Source organism: Helianthus annuus, mitochondrion (genome assembly GCF_002127325.2).
Source record: "Helianthus annuus mitochondrion, complete genome".
In the NCBI taxonomy this organism is placed as follows: domain Eukaryota; kingdom Viridiplantae; phylum Streptophyta; class Magnoliopsida; order Asterales; family Asteraceae; genus Helianthus; species Helianthus annuus.
Window position 1 is genome coordinate 96,541 of NC_023337.1, and position 13,460 is coordinate 110,000.

A 13,460-nucleotide genomic window follows, 5' to 3' on the forward strand; every position below is an offset into this window, starting at 1 on the left:
TCATTATTATTCATTATTCTATATAAAAATATATATAATGAAGATAGAAATAAAAAACGTTGTCTTTTAACTGGCTGTTCTTCTTTGTCAACGCTACTAAGGACCTATAGGTTCGCAATAATGAAAATTGGTTGTTTTAAAAAGAAAAGGCACTATTTAGCCCTACATTAGTAGAAGTAAGCGGCTGAGTTAGCCTAGCCTACCCTAAAAGTGGTATAGTAGGGTATAGTAGGCGAGCGAGTTAGCGAAGACGCTTAGGCTAATAGAAAAGAGAGCGTCGGTGCGTAGCCTTCATTCTACTACGCTACGAAAAGGTTACGAAATCACTTAGCTCGACGTTAGGAGAGTCAAGGGGGAACGCCATACCTACATAGAAGAACCACTGTTCGCTGACTTTCTAAGGTCTAACCTTTCGCCCCCTACTGAAAAGGGGCAATTAGCTTTGCACCACTGATAGACTACTTAAGATTCAATTCAAAAGGCCCTACTTAGTTTCGCAAGCCTTTGTCATTGTCAGTCAACTAAGTAGGGCCTGAGGCCCCCTGTGAATCCGTAAATCTGAGGAGCATGCCGCAACAAAAGGATGGTCCCCTATGCATTTCATTCTTTCCGGAAGGGAAAAAAAGAAGTACCCCCCATCATAGTGAACCTCTCCTTGTGATCGGGATGAGGTAGATGCCTCCCAGCCGGGGGGGCGGATCGAATCGGAGTTTCCTTAGGTAGCCACCGACCTACAGTTATCCTTAAACTTCCGTGCTTGGTGGAGAAGAAGCGAACAAAGGTACGCTCGCTTGCTGTCTTGTTCTCTGTCGCGAACTGGGATCGCTCGCCAGCTAGGTCAGATTGGAGCAACATTGTATGAGAACATATTACCCATATTCGGGGACAAGGGGCGAAACGACCTCTCGATCTACTTACTGCAGCCCAGGAATGAAAACGTCGTCTAGGCGTTACCTGTTGCTCCGATCTCCCCTACGCCTAGGACGTTGTCTGGGCCCACCAAGAGCCATAGTTAGTTGCTGTTTCCATTTGGTAGTTTTTTTCTCGTTGTTGATACCGGCAAGACCCAGCCAGATGATGTCTGCTGGTTGGTAGTGAGAGGACTCTTAGTACCTGCATACCCAAAAGGGGGCGCTGGTTAAAAAACAAGAATTTTTCTCTTTCTTGCTCTCCCTTAGCAGCGGGAAAGGAGTCTATCTATCTGCCTAGCTTTGGTAGATTTCCCCCAACGCAATCCACAGAAATTCCACGAATCCCTTGGTGGATAAGTCCGACGACTCAGCAGCAGTGCGGAATTTTCTTTCTCGTCTGCTGGATCTGATCTATAGTTAGGGGGCAATACATACCAAAAGGTTCGAAGAAGGATAATGAGTGAAGATCTGCCCCAGCCAAGTCGTCGACCGCTGCGGTACCTGAACTGAATGCTCTGAGGTTGAAAGGCAAGTAGATAAATTCCTACCTGTATTTTTATTGTCTCGATTCGTCCACTGCTGCTACTGATAATGGAAAAGGTTATGAAGTTGACTTCTTTGCCTTCTTGAAGGTGGTTGGGCATTAACCAACACAACAGTGAAACCCGATCCAGCTTTCGCTCCCTCCGCTTCCTCAGGGCCCTCACTTCCTCACTCAACTCACTCAGACGCTCGCCTCACGTCACTTCGCTCGCCTTGGGAGGAAGGCTACTGACGGTAGCGAATCTCAGAATACGAATAAGATCAGAAAGGCCATCATAAGAGCAAACAAGGCAATGGCTTCCGTGAGAGCAAAGCCTAAAACGGCATAACCAAACAATTTAGTATCCAATTACGGACTCCGTGCTACTGAATGGATCAACGAACTGAATATCTTTCCAATTCCGACTGCAGCTCCAGCTAAAGCAATTGTAGCAGTTCCAGCACCGATGACTTTTAAACCCTCCATAACATCTTTAAAAGTTTTCATTTCAGTCTATTAATTGGAAGCAGGATTTTGATTCTTGAAAGCGAGTTAAGTGGCTCTGAGGGGCACGAACGGTATAACAATAAGTACTGATTCGACTAGCTCGAACGTGGGGAACGAATGCTTGAATGTGAACAAATAGCTGACTCTTGCAAGTTTGTGGCCAGCGATCACCCTCTAAGCTATACGCTTGATAACGAACTAAAGGGCTCGAAGCTATAGAAGCTCTACAAATAGCAGTTCTTATGAATTTATGGCACAGTTCTTTAAGCTGGGTAAAGGTAAAGTAAACAGTAAACAGCAAAGACTCCCTATATCGAACCCCATTTTTGATACGCCTTAGTATAAAGAGCTGGCTTAGTACATATCCATAAATATGTCTTTTTGACTGCGGCATAGCTATCCCGTAGTTTTCCTTTTCATAAGAGAAAGGATCCTATAGGTATAGTATACGTAAGTTTCCCTATATCTATGTATTTACCTTATATGCCTTAAATTTACAGATGAGTCGGGATCCTAATCTTACTATTACAATTATAGGATCAGCTCTTATTTGCAATCTTCCTTAAAGAAAGTCTAAGGTAGTTGCAGGTCCATTTTCCTTTTTTTATAATGTGCGGGATTCCTACTCTGAGTAGGCTTCTTCGTGCGTGCCATTCTAGGAGTCTTCATTTACTCCGGTATAAAGTTATATCAAGGTCAATAATTTCTTTCTGGTCCACCAAGAAAAAATTTTTTTCAACTAAGGTTTATTTAAGTCCGGCACAGCATGCCTTTTCCGTCTATAGCGGATAGGTAATTTAGCTACCTCCGCAGCAACAATTGCTTCAGCGGGAGCTGTCGTCGTGGGATCCGTAATAGTGAGCATTGTAACTGATACCGGGAGTTTAATATCTAGTTTTTTCTGCTTACGAAATGCTTACGCTTACCAAAAGGACTAGGGCATCTTGTCAAAAGCAAAAGCGAGCGGTGACTCTATCGGAATCTATAAAACTCGACTGGAAGCGGGAGGAAGCCACTCTAAAGAGGAGGACTGTCAAAGAGTCATGTTGGGCTTCGACTATGGACTAGGAGTTCTCCTCGGCCATAGAGAGGCAATTGACCTTTTAGACAAATTGATACTGGGAAAACTTATTTTCTTGCGGATTGTGAAAGTAGTGTATAGTTTTTCAGCCACCTGAGCAGTAGTTTATTTAGCTTTGATTCAATGGGAAGATGTTTAGGTGAATCCGTACCAGTAACCATCCGGGAAGCCAACTTCACCCATTTAGTGCGCTCTTTCTTTTAGGTGTCGAGATCTTTAGGAATCTTGTCCCCCCTGGTCCTGGCACTGACTCACGTGTTTTGTACCTCTACCTCTTCTACTTGTACCCGCTATTTGGTCCCCAAGCCAAGCCAAGCGGTTGTCAAACTCTTCCACGGCAACTTGTCACTACTAAATGCAGAAGGGGATAAGAGAAAGAAAAGAAAAGGAGACTCATAGGGATAGAGGAAATGAGAGAATGGTTCCGTGAAAACAAGAAGCTTACTAAACATATTACACTCACTGGGAAGGGTTTGTTCAAGTCAATAAGAGGTAAGGTCTCGCTTAAGCGTAGTATCTCCCTCTCAATAGTTGTAGGAACATCTTTGTGCACAGCTGATTGTATAAGAGAATAGGTTCCTTCTATTCTTCCTAGAGGCAAGAGAAGCGTGCTATTCTTTGTCCTCCAAATCTCGTAAGAGAATAGAATATAGCCTCGGGTGCCCTTTTCCCTACTTACTTGTCAGGTACTTTCATAACTAGCTAGGAATCTATTAGAAGCATAAGCTGTCCGTTGTTCAATCTAAAATAGTTAAATAATAAGAATAAATAGGGTGGAGTAGTGGGAGAGAAGCCAGAATTGGAATGGAATACGACTTTTTATAAGCAAGCCAGGAATTCGAGGAGTTGGCCAGATACGGATCGAAGCCCTGCCTCGAAAAAGTCAGGACTTTTGGGCAGATTCCAGTATTCGACCCATCTCTTTCTGCCGATTCCCCGGGTTGTCGGAATCTCTGGTTCGATCAGGACCAGGAGTCCCATTCATTCGTTTATGGGAGCGACTCTCTGTTCCCATTCTCCACCGGGTCATCAAGTGATTAGCCAGCTCAATCCATTTTTCCATCCGATGATCTTCACCCTAGGACTGACTCTGTTCGACCTGCCTTGATTGCCTAGCTAATGCTACCGTCGCAAGCAACCTCTAAAGAATAGGGAGTGAACGACCCTTCTATCTAGTATCTAGATCGGTGATTCCGTTCGGCCGAGCCAGCTATCGAAAGTCTTGCAAGCAACCTCACCCTCACCTCGGAATGAGAGAGACATCAAGGACAGGAACGTAGGAAAGCTCCTTAACGGGAGATTCAGCCACGTAATCAATCCCCCAAACTGTAACTCGGGATGTCAGGATTGCAAGCAACCTACACTAAGCGAGCTAGAAGCTAAAGTGAATCTTTTTTGGCATCTTTTTCTTTGCTTTGACCGCGACTTTGTTTGGTCTTCCTCTTTCCTTCGGCCCATGTTTCAAAGCTAGCAAAAAGTTCGAGCCTCCGGGATCTCTCTTGAACGGCGGTCGGTCAGTCCTTTTCTTCTGTTGATGCTGAGACTGATGCTTTGACTGTCTCCCATATCATTGAGAATAAAGATCCACTTGTCGACGCTAAACTCAGTACCTCGCTTCCTTCCTAGTACACCTACTAGACCCATACTCATTACGAATGTGTTCACCAGACATCTGACTTAGCAACCTTCTGCTTAGACCGGCAACGATAAGGAAGGAGATCTATGGATAATGGGATATAGAAGTCAGGTGCGACGGTCAGCTCAGTCAGAGCGGAAGCGGTCAGGCAAGGTTATCGTCAGACAATGTAGTGCAAGCGACGGGTAGCGCTTGCCATATGAAGAAGGCGACTACAATGGGAGACGAAGGCGACGTGGGCTTGCCATATAGATGTAGCGCTTGCAAGGCAATTCAGACGACGTTAGCAAGATGTAGCGCTAGCTAGGTTACGGTAGCGCTTGCCATAAAGAAGCTAGCCAGAAAGCAGGTCAGGCAGGCGATAGGATGTTAGCAGGATAGGCTTACTAAAGCTCGTGTAAACAATATTGATAGGAGAGAGGGGTGAGTTCTCCATCTCTCTTAGGAGGGTCTTCTGTCTTTTTAAAATGAAAATTTGATCTATTTTTTATGTTCGAGATCGCCTCCGTGTGGTTCCTCCTAAGTAGCTAATCGAATATGCTTTTGTCTCTTGGAATCGTATCATCCATGGCGGGGGTATCGTATAATAAGAGAACGGTTGCTTTTAGGAGTGATCTGTTCATCTAACTATCAATTTAATAAGAGAATAAAGAGCAAGTAAAGTCAAAAAGTACGCCCACTAGATCCAACTATTACTCACACGGAACACTAACCCAATCTTGCTTGAAAGCGGAGTGGAATCAAGAAACTCGCAGACCTTGAATCTAGCCTGCAATCCTTTCGCACTTCTCTTAGGAGATAGTAAGCAAGATTTTATACGCTAATTTCTTCTTTTAATCAATTTAGAGTTACAAAGTCTTATTGCAGACCTTCGTCTTCACGGGTTGTTGTTGAACCCGACTCTTCCGCTTGGCGTTGTCCCTATAGGTTGAACTGCTAATGCCTCCGATTAGAGATTTCACAATGCCATAGGATTGATTGAAGTTTCTGGCCGGGTAACTTTTCATTCCGACACCCAGAATAAAGGCTTCCCTGCCGTAGTTGGGTTCATTAGGTCGTTTGCCTTCGGCCAATTAAGAATGATCCATTTATATAGATGAAACTAATCATCTTTTTTTAGATGGAAGCCGGTTCCACGACTTTAGTGGAAATGATGATCCTGCTCCCCCTGAAAGTATCAACTACCTGAGGCTAAGGCGGATTTGTCAACGGCTGTGCTGCTGGCAATGATTAGAATAGCTATGTTGCTCAAACCTACCGGCGCCTTTATTTAATAGAATGAAGTTCCCGAATAGAAAAAAGAAGGATATCAGGTTTCAAACTAGATATAGATGTCCGGGAAGTGCTTCCTTGCATTAAAGCACATTCCGGGAGTGAAAGGTCATAGGGCTCATAGACATTATATATTTCTTATCTTTCCTTTATGGGGATCGTAGATCTCTCTTTTCAAAGTTGGCAAAGTGAGAACGCTGGTTCCGCAATAACCAAGTCAATCCAATCCTCAAGGGGAGAGGGGTCCGTATCCTGGGACTTAAGGATTTAGGGATCCCTCAAAGGACCGGGTTCAGGCTCAACCAAGTCTTCGTCCACCCTTTCTCGAACCAGATCCATGCCTTGGGCTTGAGTCCCAGCTTCGGTAGGAGTCCAAACAGCATTATCCATTTCTAATTCCGAATTCTCATCCATAGGTGGAAATTCTTCTATAACGGCATCAATTGGTTGTTTTGCTTATTCAACGACCCTTTCCCCTGAGCCGATTTTAGCTCTGGCAAACAGCCCTGATAGCTTAAATCTAATACAGGTTCTAGGTTGAAAGAATCAATGGAACCAAGCTTTCTGCTCAGGTTCAATGTGACTCTAAGGCACTTGTTGATGCGCTACTACTATCAGTTCGACTTTAGCATTAGCAGTTAGGATTTATTTGACTTAGCCGTGCCTGCCTGACCTCATTTAGGGAATAAATTGAATATGATAGGACCCTTTCTCACTCATTCTCCTCACTTGGCTTCTCTTACCACCTAAATGACTACTCAAAATAACACACTTTCTTGGTTGAGCTGATGGAGACTATTCAAGAATCCTAGCTTATCCCCCGGATCTTACTAATAAAGAAAGCGCCAAGACAGAACTTAAAGTGCGGAATCCCCTCCTACTGCAGGGATTGGAAATTGCGGAATATCCGGATTTAGGCTCTCGCAAAGAAGGCAATTCATTCGTAGTAGGATATTGAAACCTCAAACCCTCTCTGTCAACAACATCTAAAAGATTAGGAGGAAGGAGCTCTCGCTCTCTTCCATATTCAATTCTCGGAAGAAAATGATCAGAAGCGGATTCTACGCATCAGACTAACTGGAGTTCATGCTTTCCTGCGTGAGACAAAGGAAGCACAAATTTACTTACTCGGCGGGAAGGGAAATGAAAGACTTGTCCTCCCTCTCAAAAGAAGGTTTTTTCAACTATAGAAAAATCAAAAGATATATAAAATAGATAAAGATATATCGGCTTTTTCCTTGTTCGTCAAGCTTTCGAGCAGCTCTTTCAACTGCCGCCTAATCCCCCTCAAGAACCGAGAGCCGCCCAGGGACTGGACTCCACCAAGAGGTTCTTTCTCTCATGTCATTTCGCCCGCCCGTTTCATTTCCTTTTGCCGAAGTTCGTTCAGTCGGTAAGCATCCCGTTAGCTCTTCATATTTCCTAGCCTATCTATCCCCACTATCTCCGAATTCTGTAAGCCGTAGGAAGTCCGTAAAATGTGAATAAAGTCCTCACGCGAAAGTTCATCGCCTTCGCTTATCTTGTTTTTTAAGGTCAGTTCTTGTATGATGTCGACGAAGGTCTCATGTTCACGATTATTATTCTTGCAAAACTCGGAAAGTATTAAAGCACATTTCTTCCTCAAGCTGTCGATTGTGTCAGTCGGAAGTGCATACGGCGGATCAGCTTCCTCTACCTAGGTACGGATTGGATGCTCCTCCTGCTCGGGCAGGACTCTCAGACGGCTATGATCGGACAATAGAGTATGTAAGATATAGCTCGTGCCTCTTGGGCTTAACAAGATGGGGTTCGGATGAAAACGGATCTCGCTAATCCAGTCTATTCTATTTTGAATAGTCCAGGTAGTTGACTACAGGATCGGATCCTCTGTCTTTGCCTGAAACTTTCACTGTCTGTCAAAGGAATAGCTGAACTACTACATTGATTAGGCGGATCTAACTCTTTTGAGAAATGCCCAGAGGCGTCTGTCTACTAGTTCAGTTGAGAACAAGGTGTCGAACTAGACTGATAACTGATCGTCTATCGAAGCGCCTCTTTAAAGGCAGGATGTCGAGAATCGTGTCTCTATATACGAAGAGCAGGCATGCGTGGGACTTTAGGACAAGACTCCGTAAGACCTTTGTTTAATATGCCTTTTGTTTACGACGAATAGGAATAGGTTCTTTTCAGATTTGACATAAGAGGGTAATTCGTCAAATTGGAATCGGATCTAACATGTGCAGCCTAAGCTTACTTCTCTTGGCTCCCGGCGGGGTTGTCTAGTCCTAAAGCTAACCAGAACGGCAAAGAAGAGTTCTATTCGGCGACCGGTAGGGAGAGGAGAGGATGGGAGGAGAGAACGTCGACCATAAGGGAGAGGAAGAGAGTGAATCTAAAAAAGAGAGTCCGACTTGCATGTGTTAAGCATATAGCTTTCTCTTCTCTCGAGTTCACTCTTTTCCTATCATGGAAGTTAGCTCAAAACCAACTCTTCTTTCTAGCTTGGTAATCCCTCGCTTTATTTACTTTTTTGAATGCAGTTCGGGATCGAACGAGGTTCTTAAAAAGAAAGGCTATTCATCTTCCCTTACGGGCTTATGGATCTAGTGGATCGTCCCAGTAAACTACTACTTATACTAATTATACTAACTACTTAGTTATCGTCACTGGCTGCAGATCTGGCTTGGCTCGATAGCCTATTGAATAGGATGGAGGAAGCCTTGTCCCTAGCTTCTGAAACAAGAGAACGGACCGACTCTAACTAATCCACTCCTACTAACAGGAAGTGTAAGGGCAGACCTCGTCCTACTTTCACTCTACTTTTTCCATTTCAATGCTAGCTCGATTGCAGCTAGATTTCTCAGTAGGGACTACTAATGGACTATCAGAAACGAAGTGAGGGATTGGACGACGGACGGGACAACTAGCTAATTGGGGGACGGAGGGACAGAGAGAACTCTTCAACGAAAATCAATCTTGAAATTAAATAATAATAATCTCTATCGTTCAGTAGGAAATTTCTTTTTTTTTTTTTTTTTTTTTTTTTTTTTTTTTTTATTTTTAAATAAAAGATAGAATCGTTCAGTAGGCTAATCTTCAAAGTTTATCGATTGAGACAGCGGCAGGCCCAAAGAGCTCTACAGTAGTGCCTTGCGAGATCGTAGCTCGTTCACCTAAGATGGAAAAGCACTTGGTTGAAAGCCTAGCAACGAGAAAAAAGAGTCCCATGCATCCTTTAGTCAACAACCATTAGTAAAGAATAGGATCAGACCAAGTGCGAGATTGGATCAAAAATAACGTATAGAAAGGATTTGCAACAGAGAGCCTCAACAGCAGCTCTTAACCCACACTTTTTGCTAGTCAATTGCATTTCAAGTTCCCGCACAGTTGATCCAGCAAAAAATAGAATCTAGTCTCCGTGAGTCTATACCAATATTACACTTTCTTTAAATACTTTTTTTCTATAGGTTATGTTATAAGGAAGCCGAATTTCCTAGGAAGAGAAGCGTGAGGAAAAAGAACAGGGAATAAAGGAGAAAAGGAGGATTGAAGGGGACGTGTAAGCATGAAGGCGGATACTAAGGTCAATCTTGGTAGTGAATAGGTCAGCAGTTGGAGAGGAGAATCTTTCTATAGATAGAAGCAAGCGGATACAAGATCGAAAAGCTCTTTTTCATGCCCAACAACTCCCATGCCTTTCTTGGTCGGACCAAGCCAACTATTTCCGACAAGTCTTTCCTCATTTTTCGAGCAAGAAGCGGAACTACAAGAAAGAATCTCAATTTTATGACAAATCCGGTCCGATGGCTGTTCTCCACTAACCACAAGGATATAGGGACTCTATATTTCATCTTTGGTGCCATTGCTGGAGTGATGGGCACATGCTTCTCAGTACTGATTCGTATGGAATTAGCACGACCCGGCGATCAAATTCTTGGTGGGAATCATCAACTTTATAATGTTTTAATAACGGCTCACGCTTTTTTAATGATCTTTTTTATGGTTATGCCGGCGATGATAGGTGGATCTGGTAATTGGTCTGTTCCGATTCTGATAGGTGCGCCTGACATGGCATTTCCACGATTAAATAATATTTCATTCTGGTTGTTGCCACCAAGTCTCTTGCTCCTATTAAGCCCAGCCTTAGTAGAAGTGGGTAGTGGCACTGGGTGGACGGTCTATCCGCCCTTAAGTGGTATTACCAGCCATTCTGGAGGAGCAGTTGATTCAGCAATTTCTAGTCCTCATCTATCTGGTATTTCATCCATTTTAGGTTCTATCAATTTTATAACAACTATCTCCAACATGCGTGGACCTGGAATGACTATGCATAGATCACCCCTATTTGTGTGGTCCGTTCTAGTGACAGCATTCCCACTTTTATTATCACTTCCGGTACTGGCAGGGGCAATTACCATGTTATTAACCGATCGAAACTTTAATACAACCTTTTCTGATCCCGCTGGAGGGGGAGACCCCATATTATACCAGCATCTCTTTCGGTTCTTCGGTCATCCAGAGGTGTATATTCCCATTCTGCCTGGATCCGGTATCATAAGTCATATCGTTTCTACTTTTTCGGGAAAACCGGTCTTCGGGTATCTAGGCATGGTTTATGCCATGATCAGTATAGGTGTTCCTGGATCTCTTGTTTGGGCTCATCATATGTTTACTGTGGGCTTAGACGTTGATACCCGTGCCTACTTCACCGCAGCTACCATGATCATAGCTGTCCCCACTGGAATCAAAATCTTTAGTTGGATCGCTACCATGTGGGGGGGTTCGATACAATACAAAACACCCATGTTATTTGCTGTAGGGTCCATCTTTTTGTTCACCATAGGGGGGCTCACTGGAATAGTTCCGGCAAATTCTGGGCTAGACATTGCTCTACATGATACTTATTATGTGGTTGCACATTTCCATTATGTACTTTCTATGGGAGCCGTTTTTGCTTTATTTGCAGGATTTCACTATTGGGTAGGTAAAATCTTTGGTCGAACATATCCTGAAACTTTAGGTCAAATCCATTTTTGGATCACTTTTTTCGGGGTTAATCCGACCTTCTTTCCCATGCATTTCTTAGGGCTTTCGGGTATGCCACGTCGCATTCCAGATTATCCAGATGCTTACGCTGGATGGAATGCCCTTAGCAGTTCTGGCTCTTATATATCTGTAGTTGGGATTTGTCGTTTCTTCGTGGTCGTAACAATCACTTCAAGCAGTGGAAACAACAAAAGATGCGCTCCAAGTCCTTGGGCTGTTGAACAGAATCCAACCACACCGGAATGGATGGTACAAAGTCCTCCAGCTTTTCATACTTTTGGAGAACTTCCAGCTATCAAGGAGACGAAAAGCTCTGTGAAGTAAAAGAAAAAAAGGTCGCCGATTGCTACTAAGAACCTAACAGAACTTTTCAAAATTGAAAACGGATCAGTCGACCTGGTCTACGAATCTATTCTAACTATCAACGAATTCTTCAAATTTTAGGTGGGATGGGGATTGTAATTATTTATACTTCTCGAGGTATAATGACAGACCGGGAGGCTAGATTCGAAGGAATCGGCGGATCAATTTTGTGTTATATATGGTATTCTGATATCCGAATTAGATCCTAAATTTACTATTTGTGAAAAAAAGAGAAAGGGCGGGTTGTATAATCTCACTCCTCCCCCATTAGTTGATACTTCAAGGAGGTTTTATCCGGAATGAATAAAAAAAGAAAAAAGAAAGAAAAAGAAAATAAATAAAAGAAAAGAAAAGAAACTGGTTCACGTAAGAATGGACGTCTTGGTTCACGCAAGAGTGCACGTAGAAAAAGGACTTATTCATGTTCAAGCAAGCTTCAACAATACCATTGTGACTGTTACAGATGTAAGGGGTCGGGTGGTTTATTGGGCCTCCGCCGGTACTTGTGGATTCCGGGGTACAAGAAGAGGGACACCGTTTGCTGCTCAAACTGCAGCGGGAAATGCTATTCGTACAGTAGTGGAGCAAGGTATGCAACGAGCGGAAGTGATGAAAAAGGGTCCTGGTCTCGGAATCCCATCTTCCAGGGTCAGGAGCCACGGAGCCAGAAGACCGTTCGACGATCCTACTTCTGATGTCATCCCCTTCTGTTCCCTCCCTGTTGAATATCCCAACTATTCTCTATCAATTCCGGGATGGATCATGAAAGATTTTGTCTTGAAATGCCGATAAGGAATAGCCAGTTATAGAAGCGGGTGGCAGGGAATGAAAGCAAGCACTCCTGTGCTATCAAAGTGGAGAGATTAGTTAGAGCTAGGGGCAGGCCATCTATTCCTGCTTGACTTTCTTCAAGATACGAAATGAGCAGCCGTTTTTCGTGACATCATCTCACTATTCGGCAAGTCAATCCCGCTTACCGGCTCAATATATCTCTCAATAGATTCGCTTGCCACAACGACCGGACAGGATAGGAGATCGCCCAACCTTCCAATTTCTCTTTCTGAAGCAACTATAACGGATGGGCAGCTTCCCCTTAAACTTTTTCCAACCCCAGAGAAGAGAACTTCGAGGATACGCGGTAGACATGCTTTTCCCAAGAATCTTCAAACTTTTTGCTTATGTAACGGGGGAGGTACCAGCTGATGTCTTTGAAGACATTCAGAAGGACGTTCGAGATATGGAGGGGTGCTTTGGGTTTGATCTGAGATGGGTTCATGCCAGGCTGGGTGCAGTGGCCAAGGCAAGATTTGATACCCATCATCTCGAGGAGTACGCCCAGACTTCAGCAGCGCTCGAGAAAGCTACAAGTGCATTGGCTCAACTTGAAGGAGAGTTGTCTCGGCGTAGTGAAACTGCTTCTGCCCATTTGGTGAACAACTCTGTTGCTACTAAAATGAAACATTTTCCCCTCGAGGGAGTGGTTATTTTCCCGATGAAATCGAGGGCACAAGTTTTAAATGGGTAGGGAGCTCCACGGCTGGAGCATGTATGAGGTTGCCATGTAGTTGACAAACCTTGCACCTCTTAACAAATGTTGCTGAATCTATCTCCATAGTTGGCCAATAGTACCCCAGGGTCATCAGGTGATCATATATCTTTGCGCCGCCAATATGTCCTGGGGCGTGGGCTTCCTCGAGAACCTGCTGCACATCCTCTCGAGGGGTGGAGAGGATGGCCATTATAGCCCTTCTTGTAAAGTTATCCTTGCTTAGCAAAGAAGCGAAATGCCCTTTTATTTATTCCAACTACATCTTTTGTTTCAGAGGGGAGGATTTTGTGATCCAGAAAAGAAATACAATAAATATAGGGCTTTCTCCAGTCTTCATAATATAATATAATGCTCTAAGGCACATTCTGCTGGACATGGGTAGAATTTACATTGGAGGCAAGTTTTCTGAAATTTGTTGGCTTCCTCCAATACTGCAGCTGAGAGTTCTGCTCTGATGGAGGTGCATATTCATATTCTCCACTCGGGAAATGGGCAAGCAAATCAACTAAGGCTTTACTTTTCATTGCGTTGGGAGTTACACATTTCATGTCATAGCCTGCTAGAGTGAGGAACCGCCGAGCAGCTCTCCC

General features: G+C 43.8%; 1 protein-coding gene across 1 annotated transcript; it reads left to right on the plus strand.

Moving 5' to 3' along the window:
- The first annotated feature begins 9,587 nt into the window (after positions 1-9,587).
- On the plus strand, positions 9,588-11,282 carry coxI (cytochrome c oxidase subunit 1). The gene has a single exon. It carries the CDS (start codon positions 9,588-9,590, stop codon positions 11,280-11,282), a length of 1,695 nt encoding a protein of 564 aa, YP_008999560.1.
- Positions 11,283-13,460: the final 2,178 nt, after the last annotated feature.